General features: G+C 35.7%; 3 protein-coding genes across 3 annotated transcripts in view; 2 read left to right on the top strand and 1 right to left on the bottom strand.

The window, feature by feature from the left end:
• Positions 1 to 847: 847 nt before the first annotated feature.
• LOC140144672 (nephrocystin-4-like) overlaps positions 848 to 23,614 on the bottom strand; it is a 158,523-nt gene continuing 135,756 nt past the window's right edge. Inside the window, exons 31-34 of the mRNA XM_072166479.1 lie at positions 4,015 to 4,123; positions 2,753 to 2,871; positions 1,685 to 1,780; positions 848 to 1,279 (exon numbers count right to left, since the gene is read on the bottom strand). Of these exons, the coding sequence (XP_072022580.1) occupies positions 1,139 to 1,279; positions 1,685 to 1,780; positions 2,753 to 2,871; positions 4,015 to 4,123 (465 nt within the window). The 3' untranslated portion in view covers positions 848 to 1,138. The remainder of the gene's footprint in view (positions 1,280 to 1,684; positions 1,781 to 2,752; positions 2,872 to 4,014; positions 4,124 to 23,614) is intronic.
• LOC140144670 (uncharacterized) lies at positions 9,469 to 11,310 on the top strand. Its single transcript, XM_072166478.1, has one exon. It carries the CDS (start codon positions 9,469 to 9,471, stop codon positions 11,296 to 11,298), a length of 1,830 nt encoding a protein of 609 aa, XP_072022579.1. The 3' UTR covers positions 11,299 to 11,310.
• Positions 19,915 to 21,749, top strand: LOC140144669 (uncharacterized). The gene has a single exon (XM_072166477.1). It carries the CDS (start codon positions 20,016 to 20,018, stop codon positions 21,747 to 21,749), a length of 1,734 nt encoding a protein of 577 aa, XP_072022578.1. The 5' UTR covers positions 19,915 to 20,015.

Here is a 23,614-nt window from a genome sequence, read left to right as displayed (position 1 = left end):
AGCAGTTGCCCAACTGACACAACAGCAAAGTGCACTGACATGGAATAGCATCCTGGATCACATGTCACAGCCCATTTGGTATTGCCTCACAAAAACACTTGTAGCAGATGCACTGAATGCTTCCAAGCACATGGTGGACACACACAATATTGATGTCTGAATTTTCAGGTTGTGACATATGATACAGCAAGCAGTTCCATGACAGTGCATTTTTCAGTTGTGTCAGAAAGGCAACAATTTGGACATTGACATGTCATCAGTATATCAGAGTATTGAAGTAATCCTGTGTGTAATTTTGGTTCATTTTGATGAACAGATTTTGAAGATATGACCATGTGAAAAATTATAAGTTTCTTTTTGAGCCCAGTTTACATTATGTTTATATGATCAACCATGAGGCTACACTTTGTTTTACCTCAAGTTTGGTAGTGACGTAGGTGCGTATATTTAGCTGGTCGCAGCATTTAATTGTACACACTGACCTAATCCCACAGAGTGAACACACACATGTGTATACGGGTAGTTTGTCGTCACACTTGTGACGCAACCACACTAAAGCACTAATGCCACCACCAAATTTGAGGTGAAACCAAGTATAATTATTTCGATTGACAGAGTAAAAAACCAGGGTCACAAGAAGTTTCACTCTTCAGAGAACCATCTATCAATGGCATTCACTTGCAGGTCTCTTAGAATAACCAAGCCTCCAAATAAGTTGGGACCTCCAGCAAACGCCCTTAAAATATGTGTGGGCCACTGGATTTCTTAGAGGGCCCTCATCTTTCACATAAAGCAAAGCAGGCATATCAATTTGATAAGAAATACAGTGAGGGCCCAGTATCATTGGGCTATTCTAGTTGAAATCCACATACCCCCTATGGTAGACACGACCTTAATCTTCCACACAGGGAGTGTGAATTTCAAATGGGGTTACCTGAATGGGCGACTCCATTTGAAATATGCACCCCCTGTATGGGAGATTAAGGTTATGTCTTCCATACGGGGGTGTATGGAGTTCAACTGGAACAGTTCATTTGGGCTTCTTTTGAACACTCAGTCTTTGGCATCTCTTAATGTTCACTCAAGATCAAAAGTGACTTATCTCTACGCTACTATATTATTAACACAAGGTCAGAGGTCACGAGTAGATGGCTTTCACCAGGAATGTTTCTTCATTCTTGTCTTGTTCGTCGTTTATGAAGATCATAATTTCTGCTACTCCTGATTGCTGACAAGGGGCAAATCTAAGTCCAAGTGCTATGCTTTCCCCACCACCAATCTGCAAGTATAACAAAGAAAACTGGTCAATGAGATGAATTAATAAAGTTAAAAAATGTGTACAATAGTTTGATTAAAAAAACACCTTGTTCTACGGGCGGGCAGACCATTTTTTTTTTGCATGACCTTAAAATCTGTAAATATTTTGCAATATTTTGAAGAAAAAAAATCTGGAAATTTTCTAAATTCGGTTTTGGCATTCATTTGTACAGGAATTTCCCCCCTAATAACCTGTGTCAGTCTGGCCCGTAGAATAGGATTTTTTCCGTCGCCTTTGAGTATATTTTTTATTGACTTAATTCATTTGCTTATTTTTCTTACGCTACTTAGCAATGGTATAGTACGTATAAGGAGCATTGACATTAACGCTGAACAAAACGTCTCTTTCCTCTTTACTCATACATACCTCCAATCTTGTCTCTTTGAATTGCAGTAAGTCATCTCTATTACAGCCAACAAGGAAGACTCTCATCTGTGGGTATGGGTTTGTGTACGTGATTTTCTGTTGGTATATAAGAAAGCATTATGTAATAGTCTCATTGTTAACAAGCCATCATAGACTTGCAATTTGGTTCCTTTGACATACTGTATTGTAATGTCCATCCCTCCATCCCTTAGGATACTGTATCTCTGAATGGGCAGGCGGATTGTGTTCAGATATTCTAGGATAGGTAGGTCACTGTCATAAACTACTTTTCTTTGGGTCTAATTTGCATTATTTGTTATTATGATAATGAGCTCATTTTGCAAATTCTGCACTGAAATTAGCCCTCCGTTCTTCCATTATGCTGTATCTCTTTAGTGGACAGGCGGATAACTTCAGATATTCTAGAATAGGTAGGCCATGGATAGAAACTCCTGCTACTTATTTTTGGTTTAATTTGAATATTTATTAGTGCAAGTGAATTTGCATATTTTTTCACAATTTTTACTTAACCAAAAAAACATTTTTCAACTATTTTTTTCTGAAATATTATAAAATTTTTGTTTTTTTGAAGGCAATTTTTATGATATTTTTACAACAATGCGCGTCAACATGGAGGCATTGTGGTCGACGCAAAAGCCGAGAACTACATAATTCTAGTTTGTGATTTAGCATGCAAGCGCTAAATTTGATTGACTCTTGGGTATATTCTATGACTCTGTCACAGAGTAGACACTGTATAGTGGATAGTGCATCATCAATGTATAGTTCTCCAATATTGAACATGCCTAACAATTTTAAAACCTTATACCGTAAGGTTCGCCTAGTGGCGCACTTGGGCTCCTTCGCCTTGGAGTAATTTCATGTACAAGAGCTCCCTCCCAACAAGAATTAAGGGCACTTTCACTAAATATAATTATTTTCTGGGGAATTTTCTGGGGGGGGGCATTTTCAGCTTGTGCCTAAAATTCCAGTTATGTCAAGGGAGCCCATAGCGCCATTAGGCGAATATTTACAGTATACTCAAAAGAGTCTTTATAGCAAGCTTACCTTATTAGAGCCCTTGCCTCCACCCACTGGAAGCTGTAACTCAAATGCTTTAGATATGACTGGTTGACGACATGTCACACATATCAACCATGAACGGATAAGCTGGTGGTATTCAGTATCTATGGGATTCTATTGTCAAGGTGTATAGTACATGATATAATTAACTATTTTTAAATAGTTTAAAAACAGTATACTTATGAGAAATGTTTTTAACACAAGTCTTCCTATACAGCCATGTGAATAAAAATCACTGACCATCCAGGATTTGAACCTGGGACCTTTGTATCACTGGACTGATGCTCTACCAACTGAGCTAAAGAATCAGATGGGGCAGAGCAGTGATGTTATATTTTCTATAGGCCTGCAGTTCAATATCTGCCCTTTATCATCTTCTCATCCAAGAAGCTTAGAAAGAGGTTTTGGAAATCATTCTAAAATCATAATTTATTTGAGACGAAGCCCAAAGTTAAACTATGTGGGAAATTCATTCAGAGAAATATTTTTAACACAAGTCTCTACATACATAAATGACAGCCAGTAAAAAAAAATCACTGACCATCCAGGATACATTACAGATGCCCAATATTTTGCCAATGCTACTAATATCGCCGTGCTGATATCCAATCCGATGCATAGTCGAGCATTGCAAATTGTATTTGCGTCTTGTAAACTCTGTGAAAACATATGGTTTGACAACTTTGCTCATTTTTTGGTCAAAGAACATTGATCTGATTGGATCACATCATATCACAATTAGCTGTAGAAGTAGTGATGTAACAGGATTAATAACCATAGCGATGGCTTTACACTATATCTAAATGTATTGCCCTGCACTAGAAGTTACTCCGTTCCTCAGCATTGCACATAGATTATCAAAGAACACTGATAAGGACTTGGATTGTGAATGTGATTCGATAAAATGTTCACAAAATGCTGATCACTCGCACATACAAGATTAGTGTCTTTGAAAAGAGCAGTATGGTAGTCAATCTATCATTGCACACATACATAGGTGATGAGTGCATCTTGCTTATAGTGCAGGGCAATACATTCAAAAATAGTGTAAGCCCATTGCTATGGTACTCAATCCTGTTACAGCACTACTTCTATGGCGAATTGTAGGTATTGCATAAGAGGCCGACTGCAAATTAAGCAGTATTCTGATCAATGATGCTTATAATTACAATAACCTACCAACAAATATTTATCTTCGTTAGTTTTAGAACCATTAATTGGATCTACATTTGTATATGAAAGGATACCGACAACATTGATGTACATGAACTTGCACCCAACTGCGAGAGGGCGTACTCCAACTTCTACTTCGTGGACGGAATTGGCAGCTAGCATAAACTGTTCCGATGGATTCATCTGCATCAAAACAAAAAAAATTAAAAAGGAAGTTAACAGACATGCATTCCATATAGATTTGAGTTAAGAAGTCCGACTCCTCCATGTTTCCACATTTGCATGCGCATTATGCATGTAATGAGCTGTCTATAATGCACGCTCTGCATGGAAACCTTTGCAACACTCAAGCTTAAGGGCTGGGGTATGAACGTTTTGGACAGTATTTATTTTGGGACATTAGAGCACATCAGACATATCGAATTGCATTCTGAATACGAAGAATGTCATTCTGATATCAAATAATTTTGATTTTTTGAAATTCGCAATTTAATACACATTTTATGACAAATCATTAAAAATTGATATTTTTAATATTTAACAGTACTTGAAGTAAACTTTATAAATCTGATGATTTATACTTAAAGTGTATGTAGGTGGGATGAAAAGCCGACGATCAATTGAAATTTTGACCTTTCGTATTGAAGATATGGATTTTTTTCCCAAAACACCAAAAAAAAATTAGGTCTTTTTGGGAAAAAATCCATATCTTCAATATGAAAGGTCAAAATTTTCAATTGACGTCGGCTTTTCCTTCCTGCTACATACACTTTAAGAATATATCATTAGATTTATATAATTTACTTCGAGGACTATTATATATCAAAAATTTGAGAAAATATCAAATTTTTATAATTTGTCATAAAATTTGTATTATATTGTAATTTTCAAAAAATGAAAATTATTTGATATCAGAAAGACATGCTTCGTATTCAGAATGCAATTCGATAGGTCTCATGTGTGCTCTCATGTCCCACAAAAAAATACTGTAAACGCAATAAACGCTCATTTTAGATCCCTTAATGCTGATGCTAACCCTAGAATTATGGAAACTTTTGGGCCTCATTTATTTTTTGCTGTTGAATTGTTGGTATAAAATACATATTTAATTAAAAAAAAAAAAATTGATGAACCCAACTGTGACGTCAGATTTGGCAATTTTGAAGAAATTCATAAAAAACATGATTTTGACCACAAAAATTTTTGGACAAATTTTTCCTTTAGATTTTTTTTTTAATTTTCAAAAACTAGATATGAAGATCTATACCCACTTTTATTTTTATTTAAAGTTTTGACCATTTTTTAGAAATATTCATATGTGGTGAAAAGCATTAAAAAAAACCCATAATTTGGACGCAAATTTCTACAATTTCTGGCGTAACAAAATAAGCTTAAAACGTAAGTAATGAATATCTTTTTCACAATCTGTAAAAAACTAATTTTGCCAAAAATGTCACATGCGGTGTTCTTGCAATCACAATGATATGTACCTGAACAGGAATGAGGATTAACATTGGTCTATTCCATTTAAAATCCATACTACCCCTGTCGAAGAGCTAAAGTCTTCCACAGAGGGAATTTAAGTTTTGCATAGAATAGACAATTGGGTAACTTCCATTTGAAATACTCACACCAGTTGCGGGTGGCATAGGTAAAGCCATAATACAGGAGGAGTAGCCTATGGGTTTTAAAATGATTAACCCTGACCAATTACATAAAAAAACATACTCCCCCTGTGGAAGAAATTTCCAAAATCTTCCACAGGGGTAGTGTGGAATTCAACTGGAATAACCATATTTCCTGCAGTAGTATCTCCCTAAATAGAGGTCTGAGATCATGTTAACACACTTTTTTAAATCTGGAATCATATCAACAAAACAGTACAATGTATTTCAAATTGATTACAGTTTAGTCTTAATTTTCAGTTCCTATATACTGCCTACCCCCTAGATGAACTACATAGCTGAACATTCGGAATTTCTAGCATGCATTTTGACATATGTACCCAATGGATTGTTCACACACAAGTAATAAAATAACTTTGTACCCTTCTCTAGTATAGTGGAATATCAAACCCTCCTGGCCCATGGACTATAATAACTGACACTAGGCTGAGCAAAAGTCCAGAAAAAGCTGGTTTTAGTCCAGGTAGCTCCAGGCTAGTCCATATTAGTCCAGGTTAGTCCAGAGAGGATTGATTTTCAACCCAGGTTAGTCCAGACTCTTGAAAATGAGTACAGACTGATCCATAAAAGTCCAGGTTAACCCAGGAAAGTCCAGGTTAGTCCAGAGAAGACAAGATTTGGCAGACACAAGCTGGTCATCATGTCTGGGCCCAGCTACTCCCTTTGTTGTGCAAGTCATAAAAAGTTGACCCATGAGATAATACTATTGATTGGTATTGATTGGCTATGTGATCATCATGGCTAGATTCTTTTCTCAAACTGTTACTTTCATATCATGTGTATGTGTTTGTTTTATGTTTGTTGGTCCTTTTTAAAGTAATAAACATAAAACGTTGTAGACCTCATTCGCAAAAGGTTAGAAAATGTTACCAAAAAATGTTTAAATGTCAGGTTACATAAAGGGCATATAAAGGGTACAAAATTAAGTATTGACAAAATAGTTGGCAAAATGTTTGCAAAAAAATATTTTACAATAACATTTCTAAAACATTTAAAAATATTGTTGTAGTGTGTTTTCATAAAAAATGTCTTAAAACGTTTTCTTGACCTTTATATAACCCGACATTTAATGTTATTAAAATGTTTTAATCTTAACCAAAACCAAAAATATAACCTGTTTAAAACGTTTTAAAAACGTTTTTGTGCTTACTGGTCCCTACTTTGGTATTGGTTTGGAAGATTTCTTGCTCATTATAAATGTGTGTATAGGCCTACAATTATGGGATGAGTAAAAGTTGGAATAAATCATGAGAATCTATTTTTTTTTATAAAACATTGATATAGATATGTACAGAACTAGGTAACAATATTGTTTACCTCATCTTAAACAACTTCTGTCATAGGCATAAATATTTATCTGTTCAAGAGCTTAACTTAATTATGGTTTTGAAGTTTAAGCAGTTCAAGCAAATAATCAATACAAAACTGCTCTTAAAACACCTTAAGAATAGCTAACAATACACTGGTGAGAGCAGAGGTACTTTGTATTGATTGGATCCATCATGTAGTAATAATATCATTGATTGAATCAGAGTGGCTGATTGATATAGAAAATGAAATCTTTACTACCGATTGCAGAAAAATAATACTATGTTCTTTTCTATAGATCTATGGGCATTATGGTCTATGTAAGGAATTGTAATTTTTAAAATGTAAATTTAGAAGCAAGAAGTTAAAAATTGAGAAATAGTGGAAAACTACATAAACAAAAATTGGCCACTTTTACATTAGTTTTAAAAACTTAGTGTGTCCTACACTGTAGGCAGAAAACAAATTTAACACTGATATATGTGGTAAAGTCTGAGTTTCATATCCTCTTATACCAGTAAAATTCAATTATATACCAAGTTTTACATGAGCTTTCATTTTATTGTTTTGTTGTAACCTAGTTCTGTACTTCTCTATATCAATAAAATAATGTTTTATAGAAAACATTGATTCCAGTGATTTATTCCAACTTTTACTCATCCCATAATTATAGGACTTTACACACATTTAAATTATAATGAGCAAGACATCTCTCAAAACCAATACCAAAGTAGGGATGTACTTCTACACATAATTGCTTATCTAAACCATGGAAGAAAGAGATAAGAAGGAACCACAACGAACGCATTCACTTTGTCCACTCCCTTTACCGACATTTAGTTGACATTGTTATTCATGAGGATTTACTTTGGTCAATACCCGCGTTAAATAGGTGATTGGTATTGTATTCCATGTATTTGCATGTCTTCTGGAGCGTGTGTGAAGAATGATTTGAACTAATGACCTTCCGTGCAAGCACCCTATAGGATTTTCGTTGGTGACGTGATCATCGGTCATTGATGGCCTACATCTTTTTCTTCCATTTTGCCCATTTTGATGACTTTTTTCTCAGAGTTGGCAGTCTTTGGCACTGAAACGAGTTAGCTAGTTACGATTATACACATATAAACTATTAAATTAAACAGGTTTTATGTACGGACTCAACCGGAACATTGTGCATTATTTAAGAACATTTTACATCTATTTTTCATCGAAAAAGTCACCAAAATCTCACCTTATTTGCTAAAGATGAAACTCAGCAAAAAAACGGCCGATTTTGATTACCTTTTCGATGTTTTATAGGACATTTTCTACACAACACGATCAAGAAAACAGTTTGACTGTAGATCCCAAAACAAAGCTACTATGCATGTTCAGAGCATCAGTGAAATTCCATAATCTTACTTCTGGGTAGCGTTTGTTTGTTCGTGGATGGGTTTGTTATAAATTTTTTCCAGTAATGATTTTGCCAAGCATCGATCATGGTAAATGGATCATACATGAAAGTAAGTACCATTGATAGCTTTTTCTTTTCATGCGTCAATAGATAAGCGGATTAAAACTTGGCCGATCGAAGTCGTTGTGGTTCCTTCTCATCTCTTTCTTCCATGTCTAAACCATAGAGTTCTAAACACACCCATATTAATCGTGGCGGTATAACTTATAAAACATTACTACAGTGAGGACAGACAAACATAAAACAAACACATGCACATGATATGAAAATAACAGTTGGAGAAAAGCATCTAGCCATCCATGATCACATAGCCAATCAATACCAATCAATAGTATTATCTCATGGGTCAACTTTTTATGACTTGCACAACAAAGGGAGTAGCTGGGCCCAGACATGATGACCAGCTTGTGTCTGCCAAATCTTGTCTTCTCTGGACTAACCTGGACTTTCCTGGGTTAACCTGGACTTTTATGGATCAGTCTGTACTCATTTTCAAGAGTCTGGACTAACTTGGGTTGTAAATCAATCCTCTCTGGACTAACCTGGACTAATATGGACTAGCCTGGAGCAACCTGGACTAAAACCAGCTTTTCCTGGACTTTTGCTCAGCCTAGTGTGATTGGTTGATTGCACTAATGAACTTCATATCCTGTGTTTACTTTCATTATGCCACTTTGATCAGACATTGTATGATATTTCTCAAAGGTTAAACATTCTAAACCAAACAGTGAAACACAGAAGTACAGTTTCATATCTACTCACCCTCATACACTGTGACAAAGTCTCAGTTGCTGATACCAATATTTAACAAAGAGAGACCAGATCTCTATTTATTGTGATGCAAATACAACACAGTTTCTAGGAACCAAAGTTATGTAATTGAGAAATAGCAATTATGAAATTAAACTTTGTATTAAAAGTTGATGCAAAATGTACAATCAGAAGTAAACTTTGCACAAGTAGATAATGTTGGGGATGGGTGAAGAGTTCTTTTAAAAATAACGCCTATTATTTCTTTCTGCTCTAACTTTGTAGTTTATACATCGGTAAAATTATCAGCTCTAATTTTTGAACGTATAATGGCGGCATCATATATCACAAGTGCTGAAGAGGAATTATCATGTCCGCTATGTGTGGAGTTGTTTGTGGATGCAAATACACCCAAACAGTTGGACTGTCCTCATGTGTATTGTCAAAAATGTCTGATAAAAATGGTAAAAGGAGGTTTATGTGTAATTTCATGTCCAGAATGCCGTGCGGTAACAAGAGTTCCTCCCAAAACGCCAGTTAGTGAAGGTGGTGTAGCAGCCTTGAGAACTAGTATTCGATTGCGCAACTTGGCAGAAAATCATCTCAAACATACAGAACAGCATAGGGTAGGCGACGCCTCATCAAAAGAAACAGTACAGACAATATGTTATGTACCAACATGTCCGGTACATGATGATGAAAAACTACATTTCTACTGTATCACATGTAAAGTGTTGGTGTGTCAGGCATGTGGGTTCTTAGATCATGACAAATCTACTCATGAAATTAAAGGAGTGAAAACTATCTATGCAGAAAAACTTCAACATATGAAGAACAGAATGAAAACTGCAAACGATGAAGCAAAGAAAAATGAACATTCAGTTCAAAAAATTCAACAACTTCAGAAGCAAGTTGCAGAATCCACGGCTGGAACTGAACAAGAAATTGATCAAGCAGTTGCTAAAATGATTGAGAATGGGAAGGCCCTTAAAATGCAGCTAAGTGAACTGAGTCAAAAGCATCTACTCGAATACCAAAAGCAGAAGGAGGAACTGGACAGGGAGAATCAAGATTTCAGGAAAGTGATAGCTGAAGCAGGCAGAGTTATGGAAAGTGCAACACCTTATGAGTATGTGACCAAGCATGATCAACTTGAAGAAACATTTGACCAGATACAACTGGTTGGAAAGCGCAAAAAGGAGGTAGATCATGTAACTCAAGCTGCAACCTCATATAAGTTTATTTCGGAGCAAGTTGGTGGGTTGGGAAAACTTGTACCTGTGAGGAAAATGAATCGCACTCAAGCCATACGGCAAGGTGCTAAACATATTGGTGGCGGCAATGGTAAGTTACCTGTATGTCAGGAGGACAGGGTACATATCTATCACAAACAGGCAACAGATGAATATCACCATGAATTAGACTTGAATGTGAAAGATGCATGTGATGTAGCAGTGACTGGTAATGGAATGTACATGGTTGCCACACCCACATCTGTTGAAGTGTTTGGTGCTAGAGGGCAGCATGAGAGAACCTTCTATGAAACAAAGGGCAGGGACGGTGTCAGATGCAGGGCCAATCAACGAGCCAACCAGGGCAGGAAGACTGTCACAGATATTGTCATAGATAAAGTGTCATCTATTGCTGTGCTATCTGATGGTAGAGTAATAGTGGGAAATGAAGATACAAAGACTCTTGCTGAACTTATGCATGATGGAACAAAACAGAAAACAATTGAGCTAGGTTTTGTACCATTTAGCCTCACTGCTATGAAAGGCTCACAGGTTGCATTGTGTGGTGAGATGTATAAAGTGTGTGTGTTGGATGTGGATTCAGGAAGAGAAGTCCTTAGTGTTGATATTCCACTTGTAAGATGCGTGTGTTATGATAAAATGTCCGATTGCTTGATGATTGGCAGCGAAATGGTCAGGAATGGCAAGATACAGCAATACTGTGTGAGTCCTTGGAAATTGATCACAACAGTTGACACTGGTAGTGATATTCCAGTAGCTATGACCTTTGCAGATACAAATGACCTGGCTGTAGGATTCAAAATCAAAAAAAGTGTTTCCGCTGTAGATTACATTAAAATCTACAAGTGCAGGGAGAATGCAATTTTAATTACTGGTGAAGCCAATAAGGCAACAGAATCAAATTAGTTTGATCTTTCGATCGACCATCGATGCTTGGTCTATCCTTATCTTAATACTAATAACGGCGTGTCCGTCCGTCCCTCTGTCCGCGCGCTATCGCGTTCGCGTCCGCGCGGTTCGCGTTCACGCGGTGCACTATCGCGTGCTATCAACGGGAGTGTGCGCGGAGGACAGTGCGCGCATCGGAAAAGCATTACAGTGTGACTAACAGGTGCATCTCATCGGACCAATAATTATAGGCCTTATTTTCAACACATATTTCAATACCGAACACGTGCACACACCAAACACGTGCATAAATAGGCCTATTTCCGGAATCCTCCAGAATGGTTAACATAAAAATTATCCGTTGTGGTAAGGCCTATAACCGTTTTTGCGTTCACGTTTCTCGCGATTGATTTCATAGTAACTTTAGTAACGGCCTATATCCACGTCCAGATTTCGGTTTCTCTAAATGTGCTAACAGGGCAGGGCTTGGAAGAGGCGAATGATGGGTTTCCAGATTATGGGTAGGCCTACCGAACTACCGAAGTAAGCATCACGCCTATAAAACAAACAGAGTTGATTAAGTTGTGTCAAGTTGGGTCTTGATCATTGAGAGACGCATTTCATAGTAGTTTAAAAAGTCAGGGCATCGCGGAGTATCAACGGGAGTGTGCGCGGAGTACAGTGCGCGCATCGGAAAAGCATTACAGTGTGACTAACAGGTGCATCTCATCGGACCAATTAATTATAGGCCTTATTTTCAACACATATTTCAAGTTGGGTCTTAGCTGGTCTTGATCATTGAGAGACGCATTTCATAGTCGTTTAAAAAGTTAGGGCAGGTATATGGGTAACGGGTTTGGGTAATTAGAAATAGGCCTATCACGAGAAGCGCCCGACCCGAGAACCGCGAAATCTAGTTATTTATATTAATCAGTCTATTCCAGTTGAAACTCATACACCCCTATGATAGACATAACCTTAATCTCCCACACAGGGAGTGTAGAATTCAAATGGGGTTACCTGAATGGGTGATTATATACATTTGAAATCTACACTCCCTGTGTGGAAGATTAAGGTCATGTCTTCCATTGGGGAATGTACAGATTTCATGGAATAGCCCATTTTATTAAAATAATGACCATGCTGTCAAGTTTGTTGTACAATTATCTACGGATTTCAAATAAAATATCCCATTTTATTAAAATAATGACCATGCTGTCAAGTTTGTTGTACAATTATCTACGGAGTTCAAATAAAATATCCCATTTTATTAAAATAATGACCATGCTGTCAAGTTTGTTGTACAATTATCTACGGATTTCAAATAAAATATCCCATTTTATTAAAATATTAAAAATGACCATGCTGTCAAGTTTGTTGTACAATTATCTACGGATTTCAAATAAAATATCCCATTTTATTAAAATAATGACCATGCTGTCAAGTTTGTTGTACAATTATCTACGGATTTCAAATAAAATATCCCATTTTATTAAAATAATGACCATGCTGTCAAGTTTGTTGTACAATTATCTCACGGATTTCAAATAAAATATCCCATTTTATTAAAATAATGACCATGCTGTCAAGTTTGTTGTACAATTATCTCACGGATTTCAAATAAAATATCCCATTTTATTAAAATAATGACCATGCTGTCAAGTTTGTTGTACAATTATCTCACGGATTTCAAATAAAATATCCCATTTTATTAAAATAATGACCATGCTGTCAAGTTTGTTGTACAATTATCTACGGATTTCAAATAAAATATCCCATTTTATTAAAATAATGACCATGCTGTCAAGTTTGTTGTACAATTATCTACGGCTTTCAAATAAAATATCCCATTTTATTAAAATAATGACCATGCTGTCAAGTTTGTTGTACAATTATCTACGGATTTCAAATAAAATATCCCATTTTATTAAAATAATGACCATGCTGTCAAGTTTGTTGTACAATTATCTCACGGATTTCAAATAAAATATCCCATTTTATTAAAATAATGACCATGCTGTCAAGTTTGTTGTACAATTATCTACGGATTTCAAATAAAATATCCCATTTTATTAAAATAATGACCATGCTGTCAAGTTTGTTGTACAATTATCTACGGATTTCAAATAAAATATCCCATTTTATTAAAATAATGACCATGCTGTCAAGTTTGTTGTACAATTATCTACGGATTTCAAATAAAATATCCCATTTTATTAAAATAATGACCATGCTGTCAAGTTTGTTGTACAATTATCTACGGATTTCAAATAAAATATCCCATTTTATTAAAATAATGACCATGCTGTCAAGTTTGTTGTACAATTATCTACGGATTTCAAATAAAATATCCCATTTTATTAAAATAATGACCATGCTGTCAAGTTTGTTGTACAATTATCTACGGATTTCAAATAAAATATCCCATTTTATTAAAATAATGACCATGCTGTCAAGTTTGTTGTACAATTATCTACGGATTTCAAATAAAATATCCCATTTTATTAAAATAATGACCATGCTGTCAAGTTTGTTGTACAATTATCTACGGATTTCAAATAAAATATCCCATTTTATTAAAATAATGACCATGCTGTCAAGTTTGTTGTACAATTATCTCACGGATTTCAAATAAAATATCCCATTTTATTAAAATAATGACCATGCTGTCAAGTTTGTTGTACAATTATCTACGGATTTCAAATAAAATATCCCATTTTATTAAAATAATGACCATGCTGTCAAGTTTGTTGTACAATTATCTACGGATTTCAAATAAAATATCCCATTTTATTAAAACTATTTATGCATGCTATCATGTTTTAGTGTAGGCCTACAACTATCTATTTCAATTCAACCCCTAATAGTACGTACTGTAGCTATGGTAATGGGCCCACTAAAAAAATTTTTGGGATACCCCGCCTTTTATAGAACCAATGGCTCACAAATATGTGACCCGGCAGCACAACTGAGCCCTGAAGTAGCCAATCATCATTTTTGAGATATTCAACCAAAATATTCTGCTTGAAATTAGCTTTAAAATGATGTATATCATGTCTATAGTACTTGACATTTAAGTAGTGAAAAATCTGACAATAAAACAGTCAATAAATCCTTTGTTTCCTATTGTTTTTTGTTAAGTTCAATGGAGCATATCTCAATGGTGGCACTGGCGACATCCGGGCTCAGTTGTGGAGGATGGTCACATATATATATTTTATAATTTCCTGTAGCAATTCTCCTATCTGTGTGAAAATATAATGCACGCATCATGACGCATGCATGTACATTACCCATCTTACGCATTAATCAGGCCTATATGCATTGTATAAATATGTACTTGGCAATGTGGTATACACATATCTTCTCAAACAGGAAATAGACCAACTCACTATGACCCCAAATAGCCTCATTTCAATGACACAGTTTACTAGCTTCTATTCAAAACTGCCAACTCAAAACATATTGACCCTAAGATAAGGAGAATGAATTTTTGTACCCGATACAATCAAAGGTCAATATATACATGTACAAACATATTGGTGTGAAAGAACTGTACCCTGACAGATGAGCATGTTTGAGATCCCAGCGTCATACTGATAAAAGCGCAGTATTTTTGAGGCATGAAATTTTTAACACATGGCAATAATCCTAATTTAGTGGCATTAAATTTACCAAAATTATTTTGTTCAATATTTAAGGCACATTTTCATTTTTGCCACCCTCTCCAAATTTCACTCTGGTGCTGCCACTAGACCCCTAAGAAATTTGACAGTTCATAATACATGTTACCGATATCCGACTCATTTTATTTTGCTTGATCATGATATTTTTGCCAAGCTAAGTGATCATGTCAACATAACAACAATATGGTCTCCAAGGTTACATTGCCATGGTTGCATGACAACCATACACTAGTGCACGTACTGTAATATGCTGGATGATGACTACGAACATAAGAAATGGAAAAAGGCTGTGCTGGCTGGCATGCATATTATAGTATCATAGCAGTATAATTCTGGAGACATTTTTTTAACTATTCATTTTGTGAAATACTGAATTACAATTAACTGAATAGTGTTTAACATGGCAGCAGCATATTTGGAGAATGCTGAAGCAGATCTATCATGTCCACTGTGTTTGGAGTTGTTTGTGGACCCAAATACTCCCAAACAGTTGGACTGTCCTCATGTGTATTGTCAAAAATGTCTCACAGAAATGGTGAAAGGAGGTGTGCGTGTAATTACATGTCCAGAATGTCGCATGGAAACTAGAGTTCCTCTTAAAACACCGGTAAGCGAAGGTGGTGTGTCAGCCTTGAGGACTAGTATTAGGCTACGAAGCTTGGCAGAAAATCATCTTAAACATACTGAAAAGCTTGGGGTAAGTGACCCATCTTCAAAAGAAAAGACAAAAAGCAGTGTACCAACATGTCCAGTTCATGAGGATGACAAACTGTATTTCCACTGTGTCACGTGCAAGGTACTTGTTTGTCAGGCATGTGGGTTATTAGATCATGACAGAACTACACATGAAATTAAAGATGTGAAAGCCTTATACACTGAAAAACTTAAGTATATGAAAGACAAAATTCACAGTGCCAATGATGAAGCAGACAAAATCGAGCATTCTATTCAGCATGTGCTACAACTTGAGTGGCAAGTTGTAGAATCTACACCAGTAACTGAACAAGAAATTGATCAAGCTATGAGGGCTGCTCATTCCAAAGTGGATGGGAATGGGAAGGTCCTGAAAGCACAACTAAGAGAAATGACTGAAAGGCAACTAGAAAGGTATGAAAATCTGATAGAAGAACTCAGGAGAGAGAAACAAGCCTTGAGGTATAAAGTTGCTGAAGCAGGCAGAGTTATGGAAAGTACAACACCTTATGAGTATGTGACAAAGCACGGTCCACTTGAAGAAGAGTTTGCGGAGATACAACTGGTTGGTAAGAGCACAAAGGAGGTAAACCCTGTACCTCAAGCTACAACCTCTTTCACGTTGGTTTCGGAGCAACTTGGTGGTTTGGGAAAACTTGTACCTATACCTGTACGAAGAATGAATCAGACTCAAACCATAGATCTAGGCAGCTATGCTATGGGTATCTGTGGGAGCAATGGTGTTTTAGCTGTTTGTCAGAAGGATGGAGTGGATATTTACCATAAACAGACATTGAGTGATTACAGCCATGAATTGAAACTGAATATGGAGAATGCATATGATGTAGCGATGACTGGGAATGGAAAGTACATGGTTGCTACACGCACATCTGTTGAAGTGTTTGGTGCTAGAGGGCAGCATGAGAGCACATTCTATGAAAGGAAGGATGACAATACCTGGTATGCAGGTGGACTGTCATCTATTGATGTGTTATCTGATGGTAGAGTAATAGTAGGGTATGGAGCTAAAAATACTTTTGCTGTATTTACACATGATGGAAGAAAACTGAAAACAATTGACCTACATGTATGTTATGTATCAAGAAGCCTTGTCACTATGAAAGGCTCCCAGGTTGCATTGTGTGAACAGTCGAGGAATAAAGTGTGTGTGTTGGATGTGGATTCAGGAAGAGAGGTCGTTAGTGTTGATATGCCAGATGTAAGATGTGCGTGTTATGATGAGGTGTCTGACTGCTTGATGATTGGGAGTGGCGAGAGAAGTAAAAAGAATGGAAAGATACATCAATACTGTGTGAGTCCTTGGAAAATGATCACAACATTTGACACTGGTAATAATATTCCAAGATCAATGACCTTTGCAGATACAAATGACCTGGCTGTACAATTCACATACGCCAATGGTTATATATCGGTTGTAAATGACATTAAAATCTACAAGTGCATCAATGGTTGAATATGGAAAAGACAATTTTAATGATGACTGGTAATGCCAATAACATTTAATACATACATGTACATCATGCTTTCAAAGAGTCAGATGACATTGCATTAATTTTGGAACTCAAAACAAATAGTTTATACTAATAACTAATAAATATTAATTAATAATGATGATAAATAATGATTGATGATGGTGGTGGTGGTGACGATGACGACGATGGCGACGATGATGATGATGGTGATTGCTTTTGGCAATTTGTTGCTTTTGCCAAGCAATCAAGTTACTATAAATTCAACTTAAGTTCTGAAATGAAAGTAACACATTGCTTTGGAAAGCATAACGTTGGTTTTAAAAACAATGCCTTGCCAAAGCTCCTTTTGTATTGATTATCTTAATGCCTTACTTTCAAAAGCAACACGTTGTGGCAATATAATACATAATGACCTCAATGGCTTGCGATAATCACTAACTCAAAATATGTATATTGATTTGAATTGATATATTTTGTAGTTTCCTTTATCAATTCTACTACCTGTGTGGTGTGAAACTTGATGTGGAATGTACATGTAGTTACACATTATACATGCACATACAAACGTTGACCTTTAAAATGAGGAGTATGAAATTTTGTACCCAATACATTCAAATGTCAATATATACACATACAAACATATTGGTGTGAAAGAACTGTGCCCTGACAGATGAGCAGGTTTGGAATCCCAGTGTCATACTGATAGAGGGCAGTATTTTAGTGGCATGAAATTTTCACCTGCAATAATCCTTAATTTCCGACATTAAATTTACCAAAATTGATTTGTTAATCCTTTATACAAACCTGTTATGTAGATAACAATAAATAGTTGTGCACCCCAATGGCAATGTCATTAACACTAATAATTCCTAAAATTAGCCTGCATATACAAAATGTTCTTGCCTCAAATGTAGAAAAAACTGATCTTCATGCCAGGATGATTTTCAAAAGATTTGGTTATTTGCATATAAATAGTGACGGCAATAAAAATTAATGATCATAACCTTTAAGATCTGACATTATGTGATGCACTTGACCAAATATGTGCCTCTTGTCGGGTGCAATCAATTTAAAATATTTTCATGAAATACCAGAGCTCATAAAGATGACATACATGTGACTTAGGAAGTTTTTTAAAGCCTTAAAATGTCACAAGTTTCTTAAAAATGAAAATACAACTAAGTTTTAGGCCTACAAACATGAATGTTATATGAATGAGTTTCATACACAAACAAAGGGTGCTAATAGTTACCTATGTTCTTGTGGGATCAAAAGTTGATTAAAGAGGACCCAATATCCTGACCCCTTAAAGAAACGATTTGATTTGATTTCATTTTATTCAGCATGTTAAAAATGGATATAGGCCTACATTACAAACATTACGAGGGGGTATCAAAAAGTTTTAGAAATAGCCCAGAAGTGAAAGAGCTATATCAATGAAATTTTGTCAGTGCAATCACTGGTTCTTATGTACATTATGGTCTAAACATGGTCTCATAAGTATGTTTACTTTTTTTACAGGTGGCACTAGATGCCAATAACCTGCTGCCCCAGTTACTGCGCATAAACTGCAAGATTGAGAAAATTGAGGCAAGCAGCATTATTAAGATCCTGCTTTTGAAGGGTTGCAGTGCCTAGAAAATTGATGATGAAATGAAGGTTATCTTCGGTGGTGATTGTGATATGTCACTGTCGCTTTTTGGAAAAGGAATTTTTATTTCATCACAGATTATCTGGGCACTGTAACCCTTAAAATGGAACTTAATCATGCTGCATGCCTCAATTTTCTCCATTTTGCTGGTTATGCGGTTACATAGGCAGGTAGTGACATCTAGCTCCTGTAAAAAAAGTAAACATACTTATGAGACCATTTTTGCACCATAGTGTACATAAGGACCAGTGATTGCACTGACAAAATTTCATTGATAAAGCTCTTTCACTTCTGGGCGACTTCTAAAACTTTTTGATACCCCCTCGTATATTGCACTTACAGGTAAAATATACATAATATTATAAACATACAAATTTTACATACATAATCCATAACACCATGCCAAGGATAGCCCTTTATGCTTAAAAAAAACTTATTTCCAAAGGAGTCCCCATAGTACAGAAAAAAAAGTTAAAAGTTAAGACTGGTAAAAAACACCAAAATAGAATAAACAAAAACAACGAAAAACAACAAACTAGACATTCATTTGATGCAAAATGTGAGCTTTGACATCTTTTTTAACTTGTGTTTCAGTGAAACAGATTTAATATTTTCCGGCAAAACATTCCAGTTTTTGATAGCATTAAAATAAAAAGAACCAGAACTAAAAAAACTAAAATGCATAACCAGAAATTTGTCTTTGTACAAAAAAATAATTTTTTTATAATGTATTTTTTTTTTAAATGACCAATATTAAAATTGGACTTTTATTGGCATTTTCACATCAAACAACACAAAAAATCAGACATTTTGAAAAAAAAATTAAGGCACATTTTCATGTTTACCCCAAGATTCCCCTTCCCCCTGCATGGTGCAGCCACTTTTACTGGCCCGCAAGAAATTTGACATTAATTTTTAATTGTTACGGATAACCGACTTATTTCATTTTTCTTAATCATGTTATTCTTGCCACGCTTAAGTGAGCATGTGAACTTGAGGACAATAGGGGCTCCTAGGTTGGCATGCATGGTTGGTGAAAACACCCTGCCACAGATTGAAATTATGCACTAGTGGACTGTGCTGATATGAACAGGAAGTAAAATTGGAAAAAGGTTGGGGTGTGTTACCAGTATAATTCTGGAGAAGAACTTTCTGACATTTATATATAACTTTAACTATTCATTTTGTGAAGATACTTAACTCAATAGTGATATGGCAGCAGCATATTTGGAGAATGCTGAAGCAGGTCTATCATGTCCACTTTGTTTGGAGTTATTTGTGGACCCAAATACACCCAAACAGTTGGACTGCCCACATGTGTATTGTCAAAAGTGTCTTACAAAAATGGTGAAAGGAGGTTTACGTGTTATAACATGTCCAGAATGTCGCAGGGAAACTAGAGTTCCTCGTAAAACACCAGTAAACGAAGGCGGTGTTTCGGCTTTGAGAACTAGTATTCGATTGCGGAGCTTGGCAGAAAATCATCTTAAACATCCTGAAAAGCTGAAAGCTTATGAATCTGCACATACAGAAAGCAGCGTACCAACATGTGAAGTACATGATGATGAAAAACTGCATTTCTACTGTGTCACATGCAGAGTGTTGGTGTGTCAGGCATGTGGGTTCTTAGATCATGACAAATCTACTCATGAAATAAAAGGAGTGAAAACTATCTATGCAGAAAAACTTCAACAAATGAAAGACAGAATTCAAAGTGCAAACATTGAGAAAAAGAAAAATAAGCATTTAGTTCAACAAGTTCTAAAACTTAAGAAGCAAGTCAAAGAATCCACAGCTGAAACTGAGCAAGAAATTGACCGTGCCAAAGATGATGCAGTTGCCAAAGTTATTGAGAGTGGGAAAACAATTAAAACCCAGCTAAGAGAACTTAGGCAAAAGCATCTACTCGGATACCAAAAGCAAGAGGAGGAACTGGACAGAGATAATCAAGCTTTGGGGAAAGTGATAGCTGAAGCAGGCAGAGTTATGGAAAGTGCAACACCATATGAGTATGTGACTAAGCATGATCAACTTGAAGAAAAGTTTGAGGAGATACAATTGGGTGGAAAGAGCACAAAGGAGGTTCGAGCTACAACCTCTTATAAGTTTGTTTCAGAGCAATTTGGTGATTTGGGAAAACTTGTACCTGTAAGGAAAATGAAACAGACTCAAACCATAGACTTTCGCAACTACATGTCTACATGTACTAGCATCTATGGGGGAAATGATGTTTTAGCAGTTTGTCAGCGGAATAGTGTACAAATTTATCATAAACAGGCAACAGATAAATATAAGCATGAATTGAACCTGGATGTGAAAGATGCACATGCTGTAGCAGTGACTGATAATGGAAAGTACATGGTTGCCACCTCCACCTCCATAGAAGTGTTTGGTCCCAAAGGGCAGCATGAGGGCACCTTTAATAAAAGGGACCCACCCACTGCCTGGGATACAGATGGACTGTCATCTATTGCTGTGCTATGTGACGGCAGAATAATAGTAGGAAGTGATGATACAAAGACTCTTGTTGTACTTACGCATGATGGAAGAAAATTGAAAACTATTAACCTAAATTTTGAACCATTTAGCCTTACTGCTATGAATGGCTCACAGGTTGCATTATGTGATCTGTTGAATAAAGTGTATGTGTGGGATGTGGATTCAGGAAGAGAGGTCATTAGTGTTGATATACCAGATGTAAGATGTGTGTGTTATGATGTATCTGATTGCTTGCTGATTGGGAGTGGATTGATTGAAGTAAGAGGGAGTGGAAAGATAGAGCAATACTGTGTGAATCCTTGTAAATTCATCGCATCATTTAACACTGGTAGTGATATTCCAATAGCCATGACCTTTTCAGACACAAATCACCTGGTTGTAGGATTCAAAAGCGAAACAAGTTATTTGGCTGAAGATTACATTAAAATCTACAATTGCACTGGTTAAATAAAGGAGTATTTCGTGATCCTAGCATCCTCTTTTTATGACATTTTTCAGTAGATATCCACGAAAAAAGCTCCAAAATTTCAGTTGATTCCGATTTTGCGTTTGCTTGTTGTGCATGATGAATGATCTGCATTACACTAATCCATAGGCCACTGTGCGTAATTTTGTTCTGGTACATCAGAGCGCAATTCAAATTTTACAATATTTTTGCTAAACAAACTAATCTGCAAGAAAATTTTTGTACATAAACTAGAGTCCGAAGTTTTCCGTTTTACGGAAAATGGAAAAAATCACGGAATCGGAGGTACAACACGAAACTGACATTTTTGTATGGCGTGACAAAAATTGTCAAAAGATAAGAGAAATAAATGTTAAAAACAATCTTGAGTTGTGTGTGTCAATTTTTATGATAAAAATATTGTTTAATAATACCGAAATAAATGTATGAACTCCCTATATCTCTCCAAACATCGTAACAGTCAGCCTATTATCATAAGAATATTCCAATCAGAGTATATTGATCGCGATATTGAACACTTTATTGTGACATTAATATCAATCATAATCATTGTTTATACATTTTAAGTTTTATTCATAAAACATGCATTTAGAAATTTTATAACACGGATTACGAAACGGAAAATGGATTTTAGAAAACAGTAAATTTCGGACTCTAACATAAACATTACGTAGCCAGAGCTTTCCTGTGGTATAAAAATCTCAACTTTTTTTGAGAAAAGTGGGGGATGAGGCTGTGGATCACAAAATGCCCCCTTAAACAGGGAAGAGACAATTTTAAATACTGGTGAATCCATTCTGGAACTCAAAATTAATATTTTAAAAATAGTAAGAGATAATAAATAGCAATTATTACAATGATGGTACTAATGGTGATGGTAGCAGTGTGGTAGTACTCGCATCCACTTATAATTTGCTCCTGAGCATGGACAAAACCAGTCATGTGTTTCCTTTCTAATGATATGATTGGCATTAAACTACGATTCTACCCAAAATGAGTTCATAGCGATATTTAAAGGGCATGTGTATCTGATCTTTTATCAACCGTATAAGTATAATACCTTCTCAGCTACATAAAAAACAGTAGATTTTCAAGCTCTGGCTCAATGTTGGTATTGAAATAAAAAATAAAAAAAATATAGCAAGTATACAATTGTATGTTGAAAAGAAACACTATTCCAACCAGGTACATGATTGATATCACTTGCTGACATTTCTTGTTAAAAGCAAAATAAAAATCCTTATCATTGTCTTGTAATCAAAATCATCACTACTATAATTGAAGACCGAATTATAAAGACTAGTTTGCATCTGATTGGTTGCTGACCTGCGCAGTACGTCATTTTTGGTCTAGTTGACAGGACGTCATACACAAACTAGTCTTTTAATTCGGTCTTCAATTATTATAAAATGGCTAGATTTTACAATCAGGTACATGTACACCACACACGAGTGGTGCTCTATTCTGTGTATGATATGATAAGCAACTTTAGAGAGTGTTACACAGGGTGGGGTACCAGATTCTAAAATTGCGCCTATAAAATATTTGTATTGTTTAGAATGATAATTCCATTATTTTCCAGTTTGGATTTGTTTTAGACCTTTGACTGCATTAATTGTATGAAACAAAGATATTGGAAATTGAGAGCAAGAGGATCAAGTCATAAACATATATATCAAGACAGTGGTGGCAGAAGCAATAAAATTTAGGTGGGTCGGGGACGAGCATATTTTGTTCCGGTTGTTCTTGGATTTTAATTTCAGACTATTTTAGCCCCAAATGAAAGTGTGTTTTGCTGTTTCATGGGCCAGTATGTGTAAAGCGTGCAAAATTTGGGCCAAAAACA

This window comes from Amphiura filiformis, unplaced genomic scaffold (genome assembly GCF_039555335.1).
Source record: "Amphiura filiformis unplaced genomic scaffold, Afil_fr2py scaffold_71, whole genome shotgun sequence".
In the NCBI taxonomy this organism is placed as follows: domain Eukaryota; kingdom Metazoa; phylum Echinodermata; class Ophiuroidea; order Amphilepidida; family Amphiuridae; genus Amphiura; species Amphiura filiformis.
Note: the sequence above shows the minus strand (reverse complement) of the source record. Positions and strands in the feature narration are given on the sequence as shown.

Bases quoted from the DNA above. Each gene is read 5' to 3' on its own strand.
- LOC140144670 (XM_072166478.1), top strand. From the start codon at position 9,469: ATGGCGGCATCATATATCACAAGTGCTGAAGAGGAATTATCATGTCCG.
- LOC140144669 (XM_072166477.1), top strand. From the start codon at position 20,016: ATGGCAGCAGCATATTTGGAGAATGCTGAAGCAGGTCTATCATGTCCA.